The sequence below is a fragment of the Tursiops truncatus genome, chromosome X (assembly GCF_011762595.2).
Source record: "Tursiops truncatus isolate mTurTru1 chromosome X, mTurTru1.mat.Y, whole genome shotgun sequence".
Classification (NCBI taxonomy): Eukaryota; Metazoa; Chordata; class Mammalia; order Artiodactyla; family Delphinidae; genus Tursiops; species Tursiops truncatus.
In genome coordinates, this window is record NC_047055.1 from 18,640,704 (window position 1) to 18,668,053 (window position 27,350).

The 27,350-nt window shown below is 38.2% G+C and overlaps 1 protein-coding gene and 1 long non-coding RNA gene across 2 annotated transcripts in view; both read left to right on the top strand.

The window, feature by feature from the left end:
- LOC141277554 (uncharacterized) overlaps positions 1–27,350 on the top strand; it is a 304,528-nt gene that overhangs the window by 266,535 nt on the left and 10,643 nt on the right. Inside the window, exon 5 of the long non-coding RNA XR_012329127.1 lies at positions 7,182–7,287. This is a non-coding gene — a long non-coding RNA (uncharacterized lncRNA). The remainder of the gene's footprint in view (positions 1–7,181; positions 7,288–27,350) is intronic.
- Positions 22,690–23,652, top strand: LOC101323336 (olfactory receptor 5T9-like). The gene is made up of 2 exons (XM_033849974.1): positions 22,690–23,118; positions 23,269–23,652. Exons 1-2 carry the CDS (start codon positions 22,690–22,692, stop codon positions 23,650–23,652), a joined length of 813 nt encoding a protein of 270 aa, XP_033705865.1.

The window sequence follows — 27,350 nt, forward strand, 5'->3', positions numbered from 1 at the left end:
CTTGCTGGTGGTTTTTTCCCCTTAGTTAGGTAAGAAGATCTTATTTTTTATAAAACAAAGGCAAACAATATTATTGCAATTCAGTAAATTTACAGAAGGAACCCCATTGGTACATGTTGTTGTATATTTTGTGGGTTTTGTTTGTTTCATACTGAGCATTCTAAAATTAGATCTTTGTATTTGTCTGGTTTTCCCCATATTTGTGAGAATAGAAAACTCATCAGTCTTTAAAGAGAAATCACATGCTAAACAAAATTCCACTTTCTAGAGAAACATCAATGGAAATGATTTTCCAAATATATATAATTTTTAATATCTAGGTATCGACAAATAAATGGACATTTATTGAATACCTATAAAGTGCCATGCCTGTGCACTGTGCACAGTGCACTTTGCCTGTGCATCTCATTTCATTCTTAATTGCTATGATATAGGGATTGCTATGCCCACTTTATAGATGAGGAAATTGGTGGATCAAAGATGTTAAGCCATTTAACTTTTACAGCACAGAGATAACAAAATGTAGATCTGGGTCTTTAATCAGTCTTCTAACTCCAGACCCAATGCTTTTCTTAACATAACACAGGAGCAAGTAAAGGAGCTTGTTCTAAAAGTAAAGTTAATTTTTAGTAAAGAACTAGGTAAGCAAATGTTCATGAATTACAGACATTCCAAATTTCAGATACAATTCACTTGGTCACTTAAAAAATAAAAGACTTAATCAATCACAAAGAATTCCACTTAAACATTATCTAAAGTGATTAATAAGAATGACATTTCCCTACCAACTCCAAATGATAAAATCAATTTGGCAACTTTACCAATAATTTGAACTTGAAACACTAATCTTACGAGAAAGCCTATATATCAAAATTGTCATAGTATGACACAAATATAACAGAATCTTTTCAATTTCTATTAAGCTGATTTTTCTTTTAAAGAAGAGTCGGAAAGCCAAAAAAACCCTTCAAATCCATTGAGCCCCTTGCATTTTATTTAAGAGGTTTCATTTTTCAAGCCAAAGCCCAGAAGACAAAACAAGCTCATTTAATTCACACCCCAGAATTGTAATTGCTCTGCTCGAGCCAATGTCTAAGTGCCTGTATTAAGGGCTTCCCACTGACCAGAAAGTGTTAATCATCAATCTACACAACTTTATTTTATACTTTTAAGCTACTCCTCACTTTCTTCTTGGTTAGGATTGCCTATAAACGGAAGACGCACAGTAATTTTTAATTTCTGATAAACAGCAAATAATCAGATAAATATGTCCTGTGCAATAATTAGGATATGATTATACTAAAAAATTCATTGTTCATCTGAAATCAAATTTAACAGGACATCCTGTATTTTTATTTGCTAAATCTGGCAACACTACTCTCGATAAACTAATGCCATAGAATAGAGATTTCTCAACTTCTTACCCAAAAATAAGTTCCAGAAGTATCAAGGAGTCAAATGGAAGGGGCAATTGTGTAAAGGTATCAGGAAAAGACATGGAAAAATTATATGCAATCTTGAAGTGGAAAGGCCTTTCTAAGGAAGATGCGAAACCCAGAAAACAAAAAGTTTGATAAATCTAACTACATACAACATTTTAAATGTATTTTTTGCATGAAAATACAATAAAGTCGAAAAACAATTCTGAAGAAACATCTTCAATACACCTGATCCACAGTAGACTGTTATTTAATATGTAAAGATCTTTTACAAATCAATAGGTAAAAGAGAAAACACATAAATAGAAAAATGAATAAAGGCCATAAATACACAGTTCACTGAAAAACAACTACACATGGCCAATAAGCACAGAAAAATATGTGTAACCTTACTAATAATTAGAGCAAAATAAGTTAAAATGATAATGCAACATCATTTCCCTCCATCAAATTGGAAAATATCAAAGGCTAAGTAATGCCTAGTGTTGGTAAGGGTAGAGACATGAGCATTTCATACCTTGTAGGTGAAATTATAAATTGGTGCAACCTCTTGGGTGCGCATAATTTTGCAATATCTATGAATATGAAAAATGCATTTATCCTTGACTCAAAAATTCTCATTTTAGAAGTTTATTTTATGAAAATACTTGTACAAGTATGAAAAGGTATACATATACAAATTCATTGCAGCATTATTTGTACCAGTGAAAAATTGGGATGAAGCTAAATGTCCATTATTATAGGATCAGATAGTGTACATTCATATATTGAAACAATATTCATTCAGTTTAAAATATAATGATTTTCAAAGCTTATTGAGATTAAAGAAAAAGTAAGGATCACAATGGAGTATACCGTGTCTTTCCTTTTTTGATTAAAAAACGATATATATACATATGTTTGTATGTGCAGAAGTAGACTGGCTTTCATTGTTATACCCTTTTGTACTCTTTGAAACTTTTTGTTTGAAGTGCCTGTATTACTTTTTCAATAAAAAATACCTAATCTATGAAAGATACCTATTTTGTATCTTTTTTAAAAGCCTACTTATCTCATCTCTCATTTCTTCTCTTGTTCTTATCTCAGGGTCTATTTACCAGTTATCACTGTTGTGCCAGTAGGACCCTGCAGGGAGCTGATGATAATCGGTGGCTTGCTCCCTTTCATAACACAGTCCAGCAATCAACAATTCAATTTCCTTGTACCAGAAAGGCCCTCAGTTGTTGTTAGTATCCAGGAAAGTAACTTCTCCCAAACCCCAAAATTTCAGGGGGCAGAATGTATTTCTCAAACCATGAAGGTTAGGACATACTGCATTTCTTGGATGGTAGCAAACTATTACACCCAAAGCTCTTGGGTTCTTTACTGACTCTCCAGCAGATGCCGCTCTCCTCAGTACCTTCAACCATGTCGTTATCCCTTCCTGGAATGCCCTTCTTGTCTAGCTGGCGCTACAAACTTTACCCATCCCTCAAGATTCAAGTCCCCTTCAATTTGTTAATATGGTTTATCACATTGATTGATTTGCATATATTGAAGAATCCTTGCATTCCTGGGATAAACCCCACTTGATCATGGTGTATGATCCTTTTAATGTGCTGTTAGATTCTGTTTGCTAGTATTTTGTTGAGGACTTTTGCATCTTTGCTCATCAGTGATATTGGCCTGTAGTTTTCTTTCTTTGTGACATCTTTGTCTGGCTTTGGTATCAGGGTGGACATGGGAGCAACCTAAGTGTCCATTGATAGATGAATGAATAAAGAAGATGTGGCACATATATACAATGGAATATTACTCAGCCATAAAAAGAAATGAAATTGAGTTATTTGTAGTGAGGTGGGTGGACCTAGAGTCTGTCATATAGAGTGAAGTACGTCAGAAAGAGAAAAACAAATACCGTATTCTAACACATATATATGGAATCTTAAAAAAAAGCTTCTGAAGAACCTAGGGACAGGATAGGAATAAAGACGCAGATGTACAGAATGGACTTGAGGACATGGGGAATGGGAAGGGTAAGCTGGGACGAACTGAGAGAGTGGCATGGACATATATACACTACCAAAGGTAAAATAGATAGCTAGTGGGAAGCAGCTGCTTAGCACAAGGAGATCAGCTCGGTGCTCTGTGACCACCTAGAGGGGTGGGATAGGGAGGATGGGAGGGAGACGCAAGAGGGAGGAGATATGGGGATATATGTATATGTATAGCTGATTCACTTTTTTATAAAGCAGAAACTAACACACCATTGTAAAGCAATTATACTCTAATAAAGATGTTAAAAAAATTTTTAAAGAATATTACTCAGCCATAAAAAGAAATGAAATTGAGTTATTTCTAGTGAGGTTAGAGTCTGTCATACAGAGTGAAGTCAGAAAGAGAAAAACCAATACCATATGCTAACACATATATATGGAATCTTAAAAAAAAAAGTTCTGAAGAACCTAGGGACAGGACAGGAATAAAGACGCAGACATAGAGAATGGACTTGCAGACACGGGGAGAGGGAAGGTAAGCTGGGGCGAAGTGAGAGAGTGGCATGGACATATATACACTACCAAATGTAAAATAGATAGCTAGTGGGAAGCAGCCACATAGCACAGGGAGATCAGCTTTGTGCTTTGTGACCACCTAGAGTGGTGGGATAGGGAGGGTTGAAGAGAGACGCAAGAGGGAGAGGATATGGGGATATATGTATACGTATAGCTGAGTCACTTTGTTATACAGCAGAAACTAACACACCAGTGTAAAGAAATTATACTCCAATAAAGATGTTAAAAAAAAAAGATTCAAGTCCCACTTTTCCTCCAGGTTGACTTTCATGATTATTTCAACCCTGCTCAGATCACCGTTCTTTTCTTCCTCTGACTTTGTGTCTTACTTTCTTAAAAAGATAATAGATATTCCAAGTAGTTCTTTCATAAAACATTTTTCTTAAATGTAACCAACATATAGGAATTAACTATATAATGTTATTTAAGTTGCACTGGTTTTAGAGTCAATTAGAACAGGGTTCAACATTTTTACAGAACTTCAGGCAAATTAATTTTTTAAACTGTGGCTAATAATATCTACCATATAAGGATATCGTTGGTATTAAATGTAAAGTGACTTACACCATACCTAGTACATCATAGATAGTCAGTTGATCTTAGCCTAGGAGCATCTCTTTCTCTGACCAATTCCTTTACCATCACTGAGAAAAGATTAATAAACTTGAGGTTAATAGACCCCAGAATGAAATTTAAAGTATATACTGTGGATTTCTTTCTTTACTTTCCCTATATATATTTTTGGTTTCCTTATTTTATCTCCCTTTATTATCTCAAGGCCTATTTGTGTTCTGAATCTACTACTCATCATCTGTGTGACCTTGGACTATTTACTGAATTTATTAGAGCCTCAGTTTTTTCCATCCTAAACCAGGGTTGATAATGCTGTCCTTATAGGGTTGTTGGGAAGTTTAAATGAGATTATGTATGTGAATGTGTAAAGTGGTAAAGTGCTACAACAATCTGAAGTGTTCTTATTAAATGTTCATGGAGGGTGAGATTTTAAAGTGAATAAGAATCTTTGGAGTCAATGATTTATTTTGCAGTTCAGATTGATGTGTCATTTTTAGTTGGTTCACGAGCCATATTTCCAGCTGTCATCCATCAACACTTTGGCCACTGCCTGTTCTTGGCTGCCTGTCTACATGGAATTAGTTATCCTTCCTAGTACAGCCTAGTTTTCTCCAGACAAAATCCCTTTTCCCAAAGACAGAGATCCTCTCACTGAGTGTTTTCAACGGACAAACCCCTTCTTTTGAATCTACGTCATTATTTCTTCTTTATTTTCCGGTCTTAGAGATGTTGAAACATTTTTTAAAATTAATTAATTCATTCATCAACTCAGTCCACAGATATGTATTGGGCACCTACTATGTGCTAGATCTAGTGTCTAAGTTTTGGGGCTACAGAAGTAAATAACGCACATTCCCAGCCCTCAATGACTTTACAGTTGAATAGCGGACACGTGTGTAAACAAATGCTTACAATTCATTTTTATAATAAGTAACAATAAAAAGTTTTACCAGCTACAGAGACAGCACGTTCAGGAAAAACTTCCTGGAGGAGGTGTCATTTAAGTTTTGAAGGATGAATTATATTTTGACAGATAAGGAAGGGAAAGATATTTCAAGCAGAGGATACAGTGCATGAAAAGGTATAACGTATGAAGCAGCACTGCTAATTTAGAGAATAAATTTCTGAATTATGAAGAGTGACATGAAGAGTGTTAAGAGATGAATCCCAGGCCAGATCATGGAAGTCACTGTAGCCATGCAAATGAGCTTGAGTAGAGGTGACCACAAGAGGGTAGAGTTTCAAATAGAAGAGCTGCATAATCAGCCTATAGCACTGGTTGTCAACCCTCATTGTGCATCAGAATCATGTGATGATCTTCAAAAATATGGATGTTCAGGCCCTACCCATGAAACGCTTGCTTAACTGATCTATTTTGAAACCCAGATTTTGACATTGTTATTGTCCTTTGGCGTGTTTAACGTTCATCCAGGTTGAGAAAATGAACTTAGAGTTCTAAGAGACCATTTTAATGATAATTTGCAGGATGCACTGGGGATCCAGGAAGGCCAAGGCCATAAGTGAGCAGACCATCGAGGAGTAGAGAGCTATTGCTATAGTATGGGTGAAATAAAACCTAGAAATATAGTGATATGTTAAAAAGATAAACTGTCACCTTCTCCAAGGAAATTATTAGCTTCATAAAAACTGGAATCATGTTTCATAATTTTTCAGTATTGGGCATATATGACTATAGTAAGTACTCAATATATATACATACACGCAAATACACACACACACACACGCACACACACACACACACACACACACACACACTGGGTGCACTGGGTGGCTTAAACAAAAGAAATTTATTACAATTCTGGAGGCTGAGAAGTTTAAAATTAGGGTGCCAGTATGTTCAGGTTCTGGTAAGAGCCCTGTTTCTTGTTTGTAGATGGCCATCTTCCCATTGTGTACTCACATGGTAGAGGGCAGACAGAAAGAGAGCAAGGTTTCCTGTCTCTTCTTATAAGGGTACTAATCCCATCCATAACAACTCCACGCTCATGATCTAATTACCTCCCAAAAGCCCCACCTCTTAATACCATCACTTTGGGGGTTAGTTCAACATATGGATTTTGGGGGGCCACATTCAGTTGATAAGTATATATATGTAATAAATAAATAGTTAATTGAAATGGTTTAACCATTTAAACTTAAAATGGTAAATTTTAAGTTATGTATATTTTCCCACAGTAAAGAATTGGAGAAAAAAATATACAGATTATGTGGATGAGGACACAGACAAATGATCAAACAGGCAGATGACTCAAAGCTGGGTATAAGGAGAGAGGAATACAGGAATGAGAGCTGAAAAAGATGGATAATAGAATCAAGATAGTAACAATTATCAAGATATTGGAATGGTGAATAGAAATTACTTAAAATTTCCCAGTTCTCCTTAAAGATTCAGAGCATCATGCTCTGAATGCATGTCATGATTTGTCATGACAGCAATTGGTGTGGAGTTGCCCTGGGGTTTTACACTTGCTCCCAGGCTGATGTGAGGCAAGGGTGTGACACAGTTGCTAAATAAAATCATGCAAGTTGACCTATCAATAATACAATATGAATGTCTAAAAGAACAGAGGTTTGAGTCTAACAGTTCTTTATACAGGTCAAGCCATACCTGGAGCACTGTGTTAACTGAAAAAGGGAAACATGTCTACAGGAGAGCCACCAAGATGGGGAAAGCTTAAGAAGTCATTTCATCTGCGACATTGGTGAGTGTGTTGTATCTATCTAATCATGGTCTGCTTGAGAAGCGTTGCCCAGAAAAGATGAAGCAGATTGGGTAGGTGAATAATCTGTGTTGGTTATCCAGAAACAAAGCAAAATGTTAAAGGTTAAATAATCCGTAGGGTTCTCAAGAACTACACCCAAAGGGTTAACAATGCAAAGTTCCCAAGAGCCTAGGCAGCAGCTGTGAGGCAGGCCCACTGCAGCTGCTGCTCAGGGTTTGGCCCCAAAGCACTCCCCTTGTTGCTTCTGCCACTGTCTGCCAAAGCCAGGGTAGGGTTTTGAGAATTTAGAGGTTAAAAGACATAAAAGGGACACATAAAATAAAACTCCCTTCAAAATCTGTAGGGCTGGATGGCAATTATTACTATGCCCAGTTTACAGATGTGGAAATTAAGGCTCTGAAATCTTAGATAACTGCTCAAAAGTCACAAAAAGTGGCAGGTGGTGGTGGTGGTGGTGTGATGAATTGGGAGATTGGGATTGACATATATACACTAATATGTATAAAATGGATAACTAATAAAAAAAGAAATGGAATTCAAATCCAGGTTATCATTCATTCATGAGTTTATGTAATATTTATTGAGATCTACTTATGCCCAATACTGAGACTACAAAGGTGAATAATACATAGTCCTTACCTTTAGGATACTTATAAACACCTTAAAACAATGTAATCAGGATTAAAATAGAGGATTTTACATTATGTTATATATTCATGTGCTGGAGAACTGTAGCTTAAGTGGAGCTGAAGTGTAGAGCACATGGAGGGAATGATGGGAAGTACATCTGGAAAACTGATTTGGGGCCAGATTGTGTTGGCCTGAAACTGCTATGTCAAATTGGGTGGACTTTCTACTGTATACAGTGGAGAATTATAAACATTTCCAAAGCAGAGGAATTACATGGTCAAATTCATTTAGCAAGATAACTTTAGAAGCAGGTGGAAGATGGACTGGGGGGAGCTAGGAAGAAAGATGACTAAAGTTACTATTACAATAACCCATATAAAAGAGTATGAAGACCAGAACTAAGGCAATAACAGTAGACACATGCAAGGATGGGGATAAACAGATGTGAGAGATTTCTGAGAAGTTGAATTAGTAAGGTTTTGTGACTGATTAGACATAGGAGGTAGTCATAAGAAAGCCAATGATGATGATGAATTGGTAAAACATTAGACAATTAATGGAAATGAGAGATACAAGGAGAAGGCCAAGTTGAAAGAGGTAGAAGATATTCAGTTTGGGATACATTCTCTGATATCTAGGAGAGAACATCCAGTAAGCAGCTAGAAACAGGACTGAAACTGAAGAGAAACATTTGGGTTAAAGTTATGGAATAGGGGTCATCAGCACTTTCAAGTTAGTTGATGTTTTAAGAGGAGAGGAAGGCAAGGAGAAAGAGGAGGAGGGGAGAGGGAAGGGAAAGGAAGGGAAGAGATTCATGAACAATTTGCACAGGCTGTCATAGTGTAACTGTAAATCAAATTAAGATACAAATGAGTGAATGAAAGAATCCCAACAATTAAAGTTTGGGTAGAAGAAGAGTATCCAGCAAAAGATTGAAAAAGAATGGTGAGAGAATTAGAACCTCCTAGAGGGAGTGGAGTTATGCATGCCAAGAAAGAATAAAATTTTGAGACTGGAATTGGATGGAGAGAGGACTAAAAAGGCCATGGCAGATTACCTTGGGGGACTTGGGATCTAGTTGAGGGCCTTAATTCAGTTATTCATAGTAGCAACATATGTGTGATTGTTAAAAGATTCCAGAGAGAGTAGGAAGGACAATAGGTATACAGAGAAAGAAACAATCAGAGAAGCTTCCTCTGAAAGAGAGTATTCGGAGCTGGAACTTAACAGAGAAGAAGCTTGGACTACTGAGAGGAAGAGAAATGCACATAAGCATATTGGTCAGCATAAGGGCACAGAGGCTGGAATGGACTCAAAGAGAGTGAGATGTTGGAATATTCCAAATAGTTGGGTTAAGCAAATCCATATATACCCAGGCATACCCATTGTGACACCATTATGGGCCCAGGGTCTCAGTCTGATCACAAAGAGATTGCATTATCAGGCAGCATCCTGGTCTTTTATTTTCCCCTCAGGCTCTGCTCCCCAACACATCCCAGGGACTGCATAACAGTGTCAAGATGGTGGTGTCACTATTATTCAACATAGTTTTGGAAGGTTTAGCCACAGCAATTAGAGAAGAAAAAGAAATAAAAGGAATCCAAATTGGAAAAGAAGAAGTAAAGCTGTCACTGTTTGCAGATGACATGCTGCTATACATAGAGAATCCTAAAGATGCTACCAGAAAACTATTAGAGCTAATCAATGAATTTGGTAAAGTAGCAGGATACAAAATTAATGCACTGAAATCTCTTGCATTCCTATACACTAATGATGAAAAACCTGAAAGAGAAATTAAGGAAACACTCCCATTTACCACTGCAACAAAAAGAATAAAATACCTAGGAATAAACCTACCTAAGGAGACAAAAGACCTGTATGCAGAAAAGTATAAGAAACTGATGAAAGAAATTAAAGAAGATACAAACAGATGGAGAGATATACCATGTTCTTGGATTGGAAGAATCAGCACTGTGAAAATGACTCTACTACCCAAAGCAATCTACAGATTCAATGCAATCCCTATCAAATTACCACTGGCATTTTTCACAGAACTAGAACAAAAAATTTCACAATTTGTATGGAAACACAAAAGACCCCGAATAGCCAAAGCAATCTTGAGAAAGAAAAACGGAGCTGGAGGAATCAGGCTCCTGGACTTCAGACTAAACTACAAAGCTACAGTAATCAAGACAGTATGGTACTGGCACAAAAACAGAAATATAGATCAATGGAACAGGTTAGAAAGCCCAGAGACAAACCTTATTTTTGATAAATGAGGCAAGAATATACAATGGAGAAAAGACAGCCTCTTCAATAAGAGGTGCTGGGAAAACTGGACAGCTACATGTAAAAGAATGAAATTAGAACACTCCCTAACACCATACACAAAAATAAACTGAAAATGAATTAAAGACCTAAGTGTAAGGCCAAACACTATAAAAATATTAGAGGAAAACATAGAGAACACTGTATGACATAAATCACAGCAAGATCCTTTTTGACCCACCTCCTAGAGAGATGGAAATAAAAATAAACAAATGGGACCTAATGAAACTTCAAAGCTTTTGCACAGCAAAAGAAAACATAAACAAGATGAAAAGACAGCCCTCAGAATGGGAGAAAATATTTGCCAATGAAGCAACTGACAATGGATTAATCTCCAACATTTACAAGCAGCCCATGCAGCTCAATATCAAAAAAGCAGGCAACCCAATCCAAGAGTGGGCAGAAGACCTAGGTGGACATTTCTCCAAGGAAGATACACAGATTGCCAACGAACACATGAAAGGACGGTCAACATCACTAATCATTAGAGAAATGCAAGTCAAAACTACAATGAGGTATCACCTCACACCGACCAGAATGGCCATCATCAAAAAATCTACAAACAACAAATGCTGGAGAGGGTGTGGGGAAAAGGGAACCCTTTTGCATTGTTCGTGGGAATGTAAATTGGTGCTGCCACTATGGAGAAAAGTATGGAGGTTCCTTAAAAAACTAAAAATAGTACTACCATACGACCCAGCAATCCCACTACTGGGCAGATACCCTGAGGAAACCATAATTCAAAAATAGTCATGTATCACGATGTTCATTGCAGCTCTATTTACAATAGCCAGGACATGGAAGCAACCTAAGTGTCCATCGACAGATGAATGGATAAAGGTGATGTGGCACATATATACAATGGAATATTACTCAGCCATAATAAGAAACGAAATTGAGTTATTTGTAGTGAGGTGGATGGATCTAGAGACTGTCATGCAGTGTGAAATAGGTCAGAAAGAGAAAAATAAATACCGTACACTAACATATACATATGAAATCTAAAAAAAAAGTGGTTCTGAAGAACCTAGGGGCAGGACAGGAATAAAGACACAGATGTAGAGAATGGACTTGAGGACACGGGGAGGGGAAGGGTAAGCTGGGACGAAGTGAGAGAGTGGCATGGACTTATATATACTACCAAATGTAAAACAGATAGCTAGTGGGAAGCAGCCACATAGCACAGGGAGATCAGCTCGGTGCTTTTTGACCACCTAGAGGGGTGGGATAGGGACAGTGAGAGGGAGACACAAGAGGGAGGGAATATGGGGATATATGTATATGTATAGCTGATTCACTTTGTTATAAAGCAGAAACTAACACACCATTGTAAAGCAATTATACTCCAATAACGATGTTAAAAAAAAAAGATGGTGCTGTCTCATCCTTCATGACTTAATTTTTACACTTCAGCCAGAGAGAGAATACAATTGTTACTGGTTGAAATCCCCACTGTAAGTTTTGTAAATGTGGACAGTAAAACCAAGGCTGGAAATAATTGGAAACGTGTTGTAGAAAGAGAGCCTTAAATGCCAAACTGTGAAATGGGAAATTAATCCAGTAAGACTGGGAAGACACATGGTTATATTGAGAAGGGAGTGACACAGTGAGAACTTTGCTTCTCGATTGGGAAACAGAAACAAAACTTATTCTCAGGGTCCTTGTCCTTTGGGTTTCAATTATTAAGTGAAAACTACACCAAGATTGGGCCCTAGGTCTGACCCCTTTCTTACTATCTATGTGAAGATGCAAGTTACAGCAAGGAAAAAAGGCAAGAGTGGAAGATGTAGTATATCTGTCCTCTTTACAGCTTCCTGGGTTTTGCAGCCTTCCTTTTCTAGCTTCACTCAGTTTCACTGTCCTTTCCCATAATTTGGTAACCAGCCCTTAAGAGAGGGAATTTAAAATCCATAAATGTGGGGCAAAGAGCATTTTTTATGCCATAAAAGATCACTGAGGTTGAACAGAGACATTAGAGTTAACATTGACAATCACAAGTTGAGACCCTCACTAACCTGAAGGCAAGGTACTGCGCCAGAAGATCTCTCAGTGTAAATTCCTGTCCAGATTGCTGAGTCTGTGTCTTGGGAGTTCTGTCCTAGATGCCTTTTGGAAACCATGGGAGAGAAATCCCAGTGTAGTGACAAAATTCCTTCTCCAAGGGATGACTGATCTTCCTCAGCATCATTACCTTTGGTTTAACCCCTCTCTTCGGACTGTTCATCGTCTTGTATACTGTCATCATGATGGGGAACCTAGACATGGTCACTCTCATGGGGGTTAGTCTCAATTTATCTTTCAGTTCTGCCTAGATTTTGGCCATTCAATTTCTCCATTCTCAAATTTCTAGCAAAGGTGTTTTCCAAGCCTGGGCTACCCTTCTCTTTCTGAGGTCCTAAAGCACAATGAGAATCTTAAGCATCTTGTGTATCACAGCGTTCTTTCTCTTAACATGAATGACCTGTGATGACTTTGTCACTATCTGTGGCCCTTTATTCTCCCTTGTCGCTAGTCCAAGAGATTCAACTGACCATCAACTCAGGAGTCCTCCCATCTCTTATATTCCACCCCTCCTTCTTCAGCTCTCACTTCTGCTCACTTCAGTGCCATTCCTCCCAAGTTCAAGCTAATTTCCAAAACATGATTTCCAGCTTTGAACTCCCTGATTTCACTAACTGCAATACAGTTCTTCTCAGCCTGTGCTATGGAATCACCTACCTCCACCCCACGATCCTGACATGGTTACTTCCTGGGAAGAGAGAGGGTGTTTTCTGGTTCTACAGTGAGGTGATCTCCATGCCAAAACAAAAGATCTGTAGAAAAAAGTTTTGATAGAATTTTTTTCAGAATTCCATCCATTATTCTTTTCCACCTGTTCAGATGAAACTTTCATTAAAAGTTTTGAGGTATCACTAGTCTAGTTCATTAAAAATAAACAACATTTTACAATAGTCCCTTAATGTAGACTATATATTTTATGAAGTCCAATGAAGTAACACGTTTCATATCAAAGGCATTGCTTTTAATACACTACCATTAATGAAATATTTGCTTGAAGGTAAGAGGTGTGTTTATATCTTTATGATTAAAGTGTTAATGTGCAAATAAGGGCTTGTTTTCTTGTCTCTGATGAGTCTCAGAAATTTCTACATGACTCACATAGGTACAAACTTGTACTGTCTGCTTCAATAGCATAGCTGGTTCCCATATTATGATCCCATGGAAACAAAGTCCCTTATATAGTAAATTGAGGTTCAGATAGGTTATATCCCAAGGTCAACACAGATGGTGTGGTGGTGCTGGGATTGTAACCTTTTTTGTTTGTTTCCCAAGCTTCTGCTCCTTGCACTACTTATTTCTAACCTGATATCAGGGAGTATGTCCATTAAATGGGGCTTTTCTTGGTGGTATATCATTCATAGGGTGCTTTAAAATATCTTGAAATTTTAAGTGGCTTGATTGACCATTTGGACTTCAGAGATTGTGAAAGACTTAAACCTCACATATAGCAACAAAGGCAGCATGCTCTTTGAATCAACCATTTGGAACTGAAATGTGATGTTTATTTTAGCTGAAGCAAAATAAAAATATTACATCTCTCCAGTCATAATGGAAGTCAGTGAGAAAATATGATTTTCTATATGGTAGGCTGTTCACTTTACATTCAACTTGTTATGAATGCATTTAATCTATAACCCCTGAATGACTGGTACCTAATTTCCTCCTGCAATCACTTACATATTTCCTTGTTGTACAATAAATTTTAAGCTCACCAGTCCCCATTGCTAGGATAGTGCACTGCATGAGCTCAGAAGGCACTTCATAAGTATCCAATGACTTTATCTTTGGCTCATGTTTCTCTATTTCCCAAGTCCTTTCATTCCACCACTAGCAGGTCTAATCCACAACATGGTAATCATAAACATCTTGACCTCCCTTTAGTTAGTAATGTTGTCAAATGACTTTATTCTGTTGGCTGTAAACCATTTACATCCAAATGCATTTGTCTGAAACTGTAAGAGCTTCCAGGGAGAGCTTCCAGGGCAGAAATGTTTTTTGTTTGTTTTGCTGAGTAGTTAGTATTCCATTGTATGGCTGTACCACAGTTTGTTTTACCACTCATCCATTGAAGGATGTTTAGATTGTTTCCAATTTTTCACTATTATGAACAAAACTGTTATAAACAATTGTATATAAAATTTTATCTGAGTATAAGTTTTCATTTCTCTAAGAAAAATTACCAAGAGTACAATTGCTTGGTCATATGGCAGGTGCATTTTTAACATGATAAGAAACTTCCAATAAGTTTTCTAGAGTGGCTGTACCATTTTGCATTCCCAAGAACAACATATAAGAATTCCAGTTGCTCCACATTCTCACCAGACTAGTATTCCAAAAGACATTCTAATAGGTGTATAGTGTTATCTTGTTTTTAATTTGCATCTGCCTAATAACAAATGATGTTAAATATCTTCCCCTGTGCTTATTTTATCTGTATATTCTCTTCAGTGAAATGTCTGCTTATGCCCTTTGCCCATTTTTTAATTGGATTGTTTTTTTGGTGTTGAGTTTTCAGAGTTATTTATATATCCTGGATACAAGTCCCTTGTCGGATGTATGAATTGCAAATATTTTCTCCCAGTCTTTGTCTTTTCATCTTCATGGCAGCACCTTTGACAGAGAAAAAGTTCTTAATTTTAACAAAGAACTTATTTATTTTTTTCTTTTACATATCATGGTTTTCATTTCCTTTCTAAGAACTTTTGCTTAAACTCAGATTATATAAGTTTTCTCCTATGTTTTCCATAAGCTTTAAAGCTTTACATTTTATATTTATATCTATGCACCATTTGGAATTAATTTTTGTATCAGGTGTGAAGTTGAGGTCAGAGTTCATTTTTATTTTTTCCATATGAATGGCCGTTTGTTCCATTTGATGAAAAGACTACAATTCCTCCAATGAATTGCTTTTATACCTTTGTCAAAGACCAAATGGCCACATTTGCATGGGTCTATTTCTCAACTATCTATTCTGGTCCATTGATCCAAGGTTCTATTCGTTTGCCAATGCATACTGCATTCATTACTGTAGATTTATTCAAAGTTTTAAAACCTGTTAGTGTGAGTCCTTCAACTTTGTTCTTTTTCTCAAAATTGTTTTAGCTATTTTATTTTCTTTTTCCTTTTATATAAAATTTAGAATATGGAAATTCCTATTGTCTATAGTAACAATAACCACAAAATTCTGCTGGGATTTTCATTGCTATTGCATTAAATTTATAGATTACTTTGGGGAGAATTGGCATCTTTATTACATTGAATCCTCCAATCCATGCTCATGGTATGTCTCACCATTTATATCTTCCTTGAAATCTTTCATCAGAATTTTATAGTTGTCAGCATACAAATCCTATACAAGTTTGTTATATTAATACTTGGCAATTTCTTTTTTGGACCCATTTAAAATGATATACATATATTTTCAAAATTTTTACTTCTAATTGTTCATTGCTTGAATTTAGAAATACAATTAACTGTTTGCAGATGACATGATACTACACACAGAAAATTCTAAAGATGCCACCAGAAAACTACTAGAGTGCACCAATGAATTCAGTAAAGTTGCATGATATAAAATTAATATACAGAAATCTGTTACATTTCTATACACTAATAATGATGTATCAGGAAGAGAAATTAAGAAACAATCCCATTTACCATCACATCAAAAAGAATAAAATACCTAGGAATAAACCTACCTAAGGAGGCAAAAGACCTGTACTCCAAAAACTATAAGACACTGATGAAAGAAATTAAGGCAGACACAAATAAGACTTCCCTGGTGGTCCAGTGGTTAAGACTCTGCACTCCCAATGCAGGAGGTATGAGTTGAATCCCTGGTCAGGGAACTAAGATCCTGCATGCCACACTGCATGGCCAAAAACTAGAACAAATAATTTTAAAATTTGTATGGGAACACAAAAGACCCTACATAGCCAAAACAATCTTGAGAAAGAAGAACAGAGCTGGAGGAATCATGCTTCCTGATTTCCGACTATACTACAAAGCTATGATAATCAAAACAGTATGGTACTGGCACAAAAATAGATACATAGATCAATGGAACAGGATAGAAAGCCCATAAATAAACCCACACATTTATGGTCAATTAATCTATGACAAAGGAGGCAAGAATATACAATGGAGAAAAGACGGCCTCTTCAGTAAGTGGTGCTGGGAAAACTGGACAGCTACATTTAAAGGAATGAAATTAGAACATTCTCTAACACCATACACAAAAATAAACTCAAAATGGATTAAAGACGTAAATGTAAGCCCAGATACTATAAAACTCCTAGAGGAAAACATAAGCAGAACACTTTTTAACATAAATCACAGCAATATATTTTTTGGATCCGTCTCCTGAAGTAAAGGAAATAAAAGCAAAAATAAACTAATTAAACTTAAAAGTTTCTGCATAGCAAAGGAAACAATTGAGAAAGTAAAAAGACAACCTACTGAATGGGATAAAATACTTCCAAATGATAAGGGATTAATATCCAACATATATAAACCGCTCATACAACTCAACATCAAAAAAACAAACAACCTGATTAACAAATGGGCAGAAGAACTGAATAGACAATTTTCCACAGAGGAAATGCAGATGGCCAACAGGAACATGAAAAGATACTCAACATCCCTAATCATCAGGGAAATGCAAATCAAGACCACAATGAGATATCACCTCACACCTGTCAGAATGGCTATTTTCAAAAAGACCAAAAATAACAAATGTTGGCAAGGATGTAGAGAAAAGGGAACCTTCATACACTGTTGGTGGGAATGTAAATCGGTGCAGCCACCATGGGAAACAGTATGGATGTTTCTCAGAAAGCTAAAAATAGAATTACCATATGACCCAGCAATCACTCTCCTGGGTATATATCCAAAAAAACCAAAAACACACACTAATTCAAAAAGGTACATGCACCCCAATGTTCATAGCAGCATTATTTACAATTGCCAAGATATGGAAGAAATCTAGGTGTCCATCAGCAGATGAATGGATAAAGAAGACATGGTATATATATGCAGTGGAATACTACTCAGCCATAAAAAGAATGAAATTTTGCCATTTGCAGCAACATGGATGGAGGTGGAGGGCATTACGCTAAGCGAAATAAGTCAGACAGGGAAAGAAAAATACTGTATGATATCACTTATATGTGGAATCTAAAAATTACAACAAGCTAGTGAATATAACAAAAAAGAATCAGACTCACAAATATAGAACAAACTAGTGGTTACCAGTGAAGGGGGGGAGAGGGGCAACATAGGGGTGGGGGAGTGGGAGGCACAAACTGTTGGGTGTAAGACAGGCTCAAGAATGTATTGTACAACACGGGGAATATAGCCAATATTTTGCAATAACTGTAAATGGAAAGTAACATTTAAAAATTGTGTAAAATATTTAAAAAATACAAAGAGGGGAAACACATTTGGGTATCATCAAGACTATTCCTCATGTCCTCCAGAAATGCATGGCACAGATGGAGAAATGTCAGAAAGGTCACTCACTTTGGCATTGCAAGGAAGGAAATGCTTTCAGTGAGGCATAAATCTACAGCCTTCATAATTTGGAGAACTAATTTACTCCATTGCCCCTATCAAATAGTTAGGGATGGTGCAATGCTCACTAATAAACACCTATGAGAAAAAAACAGGGACTACACTGATGCCATTGTTAGAAATCCTTATAAATTAGGCATTTTATGGCACATCACAATTTTTCTTCTAGCCATTGAGAGATATTTGGAGTTTGAGAAGTAGTTAGTGTGCAAGGCTGAGTGCCCAGAAGGTATTGCATCTACGGTATTCAAATGTCTACAGGCAGTGACAATGGATAAAGACATCCCCATTAATATATCACAACATGGGAAAGAGATACAGGTCTCTACATGAAAATTTGGTCTGCTGGCACATTACTTCATTCGTCCCTGAGCATTAATGAGTTAGCCTTTAAGTTGTTATCCCATAACCTCCATTTCAGCAAAGGCTGCAGTCGTGATGAACAAAATGGCTCATTTTACCCTGTGCGGTGTAATGCCCCAAGATAATGAAATTTGGGGGCAGCGTTCTTCAATACATGACGTGAGTCAGCCCATCATGCCATAACAGAAGCTCATAAACTGGTTCAAATATCACCTAATGTACCACAATTTAACTTGAAGAAAAAAATAGTTTCTCCTTTAAATGGCTACAAAATCTGCACAGCCAAGCAACAGAATTAAACGAATCTGCCCACAAGAGACATGTCTATAAAGTCTAGTTTTTAAACAATTTTCTTGCTTTAAAATCAATAGCTTTAGCCCGTAAAACGCATAACAACTTGGTATTTTCTATAAAAGCTGCTAATGAGCCAGCACCAAAGGAGACTGAAGCTGCTTTTGCCTTCCAAATGAGAGACTATGTGTGCATGTGTGTGAGCACATCCACACGTGTGCATGTATTGGGGAGTGGGAATGGAGTGTATGCAGGGGATATTATTAATTTACTATTGATTTTGTATTCCCAGGTCCTAACACAATGAAAAGCATATGACAGATATTTAATAAACATTTATTGAATAGAAAAAATAAAACAAATGCATAGAACCAAATCCAGTCTGATAAAAAATGAAACAGTATGGTACAAGGCAGCTGGCTGCCACATATATCTCAGGTACAAGTGTATGTTATTAGAACACTGAGTGGCACTTAGAGACTTTACTGACCACATAAAAACTAATTAAATAATTCCTTAATGTTTAAAGTAATTTATAGTTTATAATCAGAGTAAAAGGTTGAGTAAACAAAGTAACATGACAGATCATAAAATGAGAAATATATTCTTACTACCATCTTCTGTATTGGTCATTTATCCTTAATTCCTAGAATTCATATGTTTGGGGAAACAACTGGTATTTTAATTATGGGTAAGACTTTTTAATATGACTAAGAATGTATTTTAGATAAAAAGTTTATAACACGATATATCTCATAGTCAAGTTGATTCTTCCAACTCTTCCCAAAACATCTCAGTGGTGACTACAGGTCCCCCAACTCTCAGTATGAGTCAGTGAAAACACCCAATTGGGGATGGCTCTGCTTACTGCTTCAGCCATCTTGGACATCACAGCTGCTCAGTCCTTGAGCTTACTTTCCTCAGCATCTCAGGAGACCAGTCACAAAGACAGAAACTTTGCTATATTAATGATTCTGCCAATTACACAGAAAAGGCCAAGCCTGGAGGGGGAAGTGGGGAGGGAAGTATAACTTGGAGCTTAGTTCCAGAGGCTTTACTGTTGTGGGCACACAAACTTATCTGCGCTTGCCAAGGGAACATCTGGAGAAAAGCCCAACCACTGATGCTGAGCTGAAGCATTTTCAATGAGTACAGAAACAGAAAAGTGGCTGGTGGATATTTGTGACTTCTAGAGACATTCAAAGAATAAAGGTGGGTGGTAAAGGACAGGGGTGCTTGCAGATTAAACTTTGAATGTCCCACATATTCAGTCATTCCTAGTCAACTTTCTTCCACCTGGAGACGGCAGCTCTGGGTAGAATCTAGGAGACCTCGGTTCTATTCCTGACAATGTCACTAAGTATCTGGGTGTACTCTGGACTCTGTATGGCTAGCTTCTCTCCATTCAGATTCTAGCTCCTAATATCAACTCCTCAGGCAGGTTTTACCTTCCACTCTACCTAATGTTGCCTTTCCAAACTCTGAGTTCTCTCTATTCCGTTAGCTTGTTTGGTTTTCTTTATAATTTTATTATTCAAATATTATTTATGTATTTGTTTGTTGGTTGGTTGGTTGGCCATCTCTTCCTTTAGATTGTAAAGTCCATGAGAATACCCGTCGTGCCTATCACATTGCCTGGAACACACCAAGCATCCAATGAATATTAGTTGAGTGAATGAATGCATGCATGTCCAAGAACAAAGTACATAACTTTTTGTGGCTTCAATTCATCATCTATAAAATTAAGAGAAACCATCTTGATTATTTCCAAGATTAGCATGATAACAGAGAAAGGATAGATTTGTAAATCCCTTAGGAAAAACTAACAATCTCTAATTGTATGACTGTATATTTAGAAAAGACAACATGGATACAACAATAGCATTAGAATATTGCAGAACCATATTTGAATGTAGATTCTGCCACTTAACAGCTATGAGATCTTGAGCAAGGCACTGAAATTCTCCAAGCCTCAGTTGCCTGGTTTGTAAGGTGGAAATGCTAATAATAGTAGTTACTTGCTAAGGGGTTAAGAAGATTAAGTAAAATGATTTATGTCAATCACCCAGCATAATGTGTGGCACTTACTAGGTACTTTATTAATGGTATTTATTAATATATTCAGGATAATATTTAAAATTTTAACAACCAGTACTATGTACTGTGGAAATTTCAGTTCCCAAAGATGGCCATAAAGGTGACTTTAACGGAACACCAGCCAAAAGCAGGCAGCCACAACTTTGGAGGGGCAGAAGGGCAACAAGCATTAACTTACAGGTTGCTGGAGGATAATCTAGTTTTCTCTTCCAGGGTCTCCCTTGTAGCCTGCAAGAACAGGGAGGCCAGTGTTGTGAAAGCCAAGGTGTGCTGGCAGGTGTCAGGGAAACACCCAGGGAGGGGGAGGCTCAAAAGCAGCAATTTAGCAATCGTCATAGAACTTTTTAAAAGTTGACATGGCTATCCCAGTGCATGCTTTCTGAATATTTGCCCTGACTATATTTATCTTTACAAAGCATTTTCCTGGAGACTCTCCTTGGATCTTTGCAGTAATCTTGTGAGTACAGAAGAGCGAGTGTTATTATGCCCATTTTACAGGTGAAGATACTATGACCCAGAAAGGACTTACCAAATTCTATAGAGCAAAAAATAGTATGGAATCAGAACTCAAACCCAGATATTCTGACTCTAAATCCAATGATATAAATTCTCTGTGTAATGCTATAATTTGTCCTTCACTGTCTCAGCTCTTAACAGGAAAAACAATATTAAAATAAAGTACGGTTAGGCATTGTCAATCTTCCTGACTAAGAGAAAGGATAGAAATGGCCCTAAGCAGAATTCAACATTGTGATTTCTAAGCTGCTCCCTGTGTTCTGATAGGGATATGGATTCCATGTTTCTGAAAGAAGAGAGGTCAGAGGTTGTTACCTACTCCAAGTGGAAGGAATACTGTAGACCGGACACCTGGGTTCAAGTTCTGGCACTTCCATCAAATCCCGGGACAACTTTGGGCAAATTACTCCCTTTTTGATGTCCTGATTTCTGGATTTCTCCCTCTTGAAAACAGTATTAGATCTTGAAAACAGTATTAGATTAGAGTAGTAGTTCTCACCCTTTTTACTGCCTCAACACACTGGAGAATCACAACACAATGAGTAGTAACAGGAGCTAAGTTAGGGAAGGATTCTTAAGGAGGCAAATGGGAGAATCTAAAAGGGGCCTCTGTGTGGTTTGAACAGACAAACTAGGAGTTTCCCAATCATTATAAAAGCTACCACATGCCTAGTGTCCACCAGACACTGTGCTAAGTGCTTTACATGAATTATTTCATCTTCACAGTAAATTAATGAAGTAGGAAAATTTTGGTACTGTCATATTAAAGGTGAGGAAACTGAAGCTCAGATAGGTTAACTAGCTTGTCTAAGGTCACACAGCTAGTAAGCCATAGTATTGGATTCTAACCCCCCTATAATTGATCCTGGAGCTTGCCCTCTTACCTCTATATTTTATTGTTTTATATTATATTCCCCCTCCACTCATCCCCTGCTGTCCCTCAAACACACAACTGATAATGAAAAAACTAGTAAGTTTGTAGAGTCCCTCCCATGTCTAAGATTTGTGTCCTTGACTTTATATTCAGGTTAAACTTTAGCTGAGGACAGGTTCGGTGCTGGGAAGAAGAAGTATGTAGAAGGAGGAAGAAAATTAGGATTCACTGAGTACCTGCTTTCTTCCCATGCCTTGCTAGATATTTTACATACACCTACCATCACCTTTAGTCCTTACAACCAGTCTTACAAGATTGGTATTTTATCCCTGTTTACAAAGAAGACTCGGAGAGGTTAAGACACTCCCCCAAGGTCACAGAGAAAATAAGTGGCAAAATTTGAGATTAAGAACCATTCTTCTGACTTCAAATTCCATTCTCATACCTTTAAACCTTGTATACAATAGGCTGGAGGGTAGCAAGAAATAAGTGAGCCAGGATCAAGTATTTGTCACAGTTGACACACACAACTGTGTGTGTCAGGCCCTAGGTAGTCAGGACCAGATCCTACAGGTCTCTGTTTAAGGACTTGAGCTGTACACGTCTCCCTATTGTCATGCATATCCCTCCTGCAGACCTGCAGTGGCCCAATGGGAGCAGGCAATGCCAGTGAGTTGAGCGAATTCTTCCTTGTGGGCTTCACCAATGGGCTTCAGCTTCAGCCCATCCTCCTTGCCCTCTTCTTCCTCATCTATGCAGTCACAGTAGTTGGAAACCTGGGCCTCCTTGTTCTCATTGTGGTGAGCTCCCGACTCCACACTCCCATGTATTTCTTCTTCAGCAACCTGTCCTTTATTGATTTATGTTATTCTTCCATTACCGTCCCCAAAATGTTGATGGGGTTTTTCTCTGGTTGCCAAACCATCTCCTTCTCTGGTTGTGTGGTCCAGACAAGCTGCTTTGTGATCTTTGCTGTCACTGAGTTCTTCCTCTTGGCCTCCATGGCCTATGACCACTATGTGGCCATCTGCAGCCCTCTGCTCTACCATATCATCATATTTCCAAGGTTCTTTTTTGCAGCTAGTGGCTGCCAGCTATGCAGTGGGCCTAATGAACACAGTGCTCCTCACTAGCACAACCTTTCATCTGGCCTTCTGTAAGTCCCATGTCATCACTCATTACTTCTGTGATATTTCTCCCCTTTAAAACTCTCCTGCTGTGACACACAGGTCCTTCGGCTTCTCCTGTTTGTTTGTGGTGGTTTTAATGTGTCTGTGTCCCTTACAGTAGTCCTGGTCTCCTACACATGTGTCTTCATGGCTATCATCAGAATCCCCTCAGCCCAGGGCAAACACAAGACATTCTCCACTTGTGCATCCCACCTGACTGATGTCAGTTTGTACTATGGAACCACGGTATTCATTTACTTGTGCCCAACCTCTGAGTACTTACTAGGCAGGGAAAGGCTGTTCTCTGTATTTTACACAGTGGTCATCCCCATGCTCAACCCCATGATCTACAGTCTGAGGAACAAAGATGTGAAGGAAACATTTGGGAATGTTCTCAGGAAGACCTCACAATTCTTCCCCCTCCCCATACCCAGATTTCCATGATGTTCAATGCAATAAAGGAAGGACAGAGAAGGGAAGAAGAGGTAGGTGATGTGTTTTTGGCCACCAACCATGTCTCAAGCATTATTCTAGGCATTTTAAATAGGTTAGACCTTGAATCCTCTCCACAACTCTGGAAGTCAAATATTATTATTTTAATTTTACAGATGAGGAAACTGAGGCCCTGAGTGATTTGGAGATTTGTCCAAGGTCATATAGCTTGAATGCAGTGGAAACTAGATTTCAATTCAGGACTGCCTGACTCTGAAACTCCCTTTCTACTACATTACACTGTTTCTGCATAAGGCAAGATGCCACCCTCTCTATTAACCTTCAGGGCCCAAGGTTTCCGAATTTTTTCACTTTCTGGTAAATCTGGTCTCTCAAATTTATATTAGCTTCTGTCCCCTAAGACCCACTCCCTTTCCCGTAGCCAATTATTTATCTGTGGCTTTGTATTATGCCTCATCTTGTCATTAAATTAATGAACACGTTGTTTACAGAGCCCTATAGCAGATGCAGGGGTGGAGAGGGATGACAAGGAAGAAATCTATGGTCACTAACTTTTGGCATCTTTCAATTAATTTATGGAAGACAGAAGATCCCACCCAAAAGGCAACTGAACTATGACTTTTCATTTAAATTGACATTTATTGAGTCCTTTCTATGTGATAAATGCCAAATCACTTACCTCATAATCCTCCTAAGAACTCTGTGCTATAGGTACTATTGTTGCTCCCATTTTACAGATGAGAATACTATAGCTAAAAAGCATTAAGTAACTCACTCAAGGTAACACAGCTAATTAATGGTTAATACAGAGTTGAATCCGGGTCTCTTTGTCCAAAGAGCTTATTTCCTTTCCATTCTGTTATATCACTTCCTGGATTACTGGGGTGCCTATCAATAAGCACCAAGGGATATAAGCCGTGAGGCTGGGACTCAAGGCAAAGGAAGCAGAATGGATTGGGTTCATAAGAGAGCCTCTAGGAAGAGGTGGGTGGTTTGAATAAAATCTATGAAGAGTGAGGAGTGGTAAGAATGGATGAGTAGTGAAGGGAATGAGGGGATCTTGGAATCAAAGGCTGAGATAATAGAATCTAGATGCATAAAAGACTGGTTTGGCTGGAACAGGGTAGAAGGCAAATTTAGAAGCAAAGGTTATTGACAAAATGGGGTGATGTTTGGGTAGGGCTGATATACCTTCTTTGTAGGTCTTGCTAACATCTAAACAATTCCTTACTACCATACGTGAGGAAGTTCTAAATAGAGCTCTGATTTCCCTAAATTGACCCAAGATGGCTTTGAGTGGGTGAATATTAAAGTTGTGGTAAGAATCATATTTTATTGAGACCAAGACCTCCATAAAACTTTACTCTAGCTTTACTCTGTTCTCTGTCTACAGTCCACACTACTCAGATTGCCAGACAACAAACAAATGTGAGGCTTTGGGCTTCCCTGGTGGCACAGTGGTTGAGAGTCCGCCTGCCAATGCAGGGGACGCGGGTTCGTGCCCTGGTCCGGGAAGATCCCACATGCCGCGGAGCGGCTGGGCCCGTGAGCCATGGCCACTGAGCCTGCGTGTCCAGAGCCTGTGCTCCGCAACGGGAGAGGCCACAACAGTAAGAGGCCCGCGTACCGCAAAAAAAAAAAAAATGTGAGGCCTTGATTACAAGAAGCTATCAGGGAATTACTTCCTGACTCAAAACTTGTCATCAAGTTAGGTTTGGGCAAGGTCTAAACAAGTGTGACCTAGTGTAGTCGCTTCAAGTCTAAAGGCAGCCAGACCTAGAGGAGGATCTTGTTTTCTGACACCTTCCTTATTGGGAATTCCTCTGCCCTAGAGCAGACTTTTCTCTATTTTATCATTTGCCTGGACTATTGCAGTAGCCTCCTAACTGGTCTCACTGCCTCCAGGCTTGCCCTGACCAATTTATCCTCCACACTGCTGCCTTATGATTATTCTAAGCAGAAGTCTGACTACATCCACTGTTCTACTTTAAACTCTTCAATGGCTTTTCATTGTCCTCAGAATAAAGTTCAGAATAAAGTCCAAATCCTTTAACTCACAGATCCTCCACAATCAGAATCTTACCTCTCAAACTTTATCTTTCACAACCCCTCTTCCCTTCCCCATACTTCATATCCTCCCCTTTGCACTTACTATTTTCTTCATTCAAAACACCCTCACTTTTCAGCAAAGATACTCCCCATATTTTTAATCAAGACCTTCCTCCTGAGCTGACCAAAAGTGTTCACCCCTTCCTTGGAACTTTAGAACCAATGATTACAGCATGCAATCATCCTATACTACCTTATTCTATTCCACTTTTCTTATACCCATATCTTGCTTCCTCTACTAGAGTGTATGCCTTGTAGGGGAAGACCAAGGTGTCTCATACCTATCTAACCACCTCAGTGCCTGGAACCAAGTTGGCATTAATGAAATGTTGTTCATGGGAAGAATAAGAACTTTTCACTGGGCTTTGCCATAGGCATTTGTGTCTACTTCTTTTTTTTTTTTTTTTTTTCGGTACGTGGCCTCTCACTGCTGTGGCTTTTCCCGCCGCAGACCACAGGCTCCGGACGTGCAGGCCCAGCGGCCATGGCCCACGGGCCCAGCCGCTTTGCGGCATGCGGGACGCTCCCAGACCGGGGCACGAACCCGCGTCCCCTGCATCGGCAGACGGACTCTCAACCACTGCGCTACCAGGGAAGCCCATTTGTGTCTACTTCTGAACCCTCTGAAAAGCCATAGGGGTATTACTAATTCACCCCCTCCTTTCCTTTTTCAATAGTCTACCTCCCCTCCAGTATTTACTTCCCGTTTGACCTTTTCTTATGACTCTGCCCGCGCCCCCCACCCCAGCATTATAACTCAGCATTTGCAAATACATTGCTTTGTATTGATTTGATGTGTGTGTGTTGTATTCCATCTAGATTACAGTTCTATGGGAAAATGGATGACATCTGTATCTGACTTTCCCAGTAATAGTGGGCTGTGCAAAGCAAGTGCCCATTGGGTGAACAAATACGTGCCTGTAGCTGAAGAGGGTTTATGTGGAGCTCAGAGCAGGGCAGAGTTAACTAGATATGAGTTTAAGAAGGGAATAGGGAGCTAGCATTTATTGTGAGCCTAGCAAATGCCAGACACTATGATAAATCCACAGATTATCTCATTTAATCCTCACAACAAACTGATTTAAATTTTTTTTAAATTAAGACTTTATTTTTTAGAGAAGTTTTAGGTACACAGAAAAATTCAAAGAAAAGTACAGAAAGTTTTCATATATCCTCTGCCCCTACATATACATAGCCTCCCCCATTATTAACATTCCCCACCAGAGTGGTACATTTGTTTCAATTGAGGAACCTACATTGACACATCATAATCACCCAAAGTTCATAGTTTATATCAGGGTTCATCTTGGTGTTGTATATTCCATGGGTTCAACAACGTGATTTTATCCTGACTTTATTAGGAGTATCAGAGGATTTGTGGCTTGCTCAGTTACACATACACAGACAGTATGGGATAGAGTCAGAATTTTGAACTCAAGTCTGTCTGATTTTAGAGCCTTCATGTTAAACTACTTTTCCAACGTTTATTAGAGTGATCATTTCACTTTTTAAAAATCCTAGGTTTGTGCTATATACATGTGGCATCAAGGCACTGAGAGATGAACACTGGAGACTGAGTC

Bases quoted from the DNA above. Each gene is read 5' to 3' on its own strand.
- LOC101323336 (XM_033849974.1), top strand. From the start codon at position 22,690: ATGGGAGCAGGCAATGCCAGTGAGTTGAGCGAATTCTTCCTTGTGGGC. The intron at 23,119-23,268 runs GCTAGTGGCTGC...TGTGACACACAG, and splicing joins TTCCAAGGTTCTTTTTTGCA to GTCCTTCGGCTTCTCCTGTT.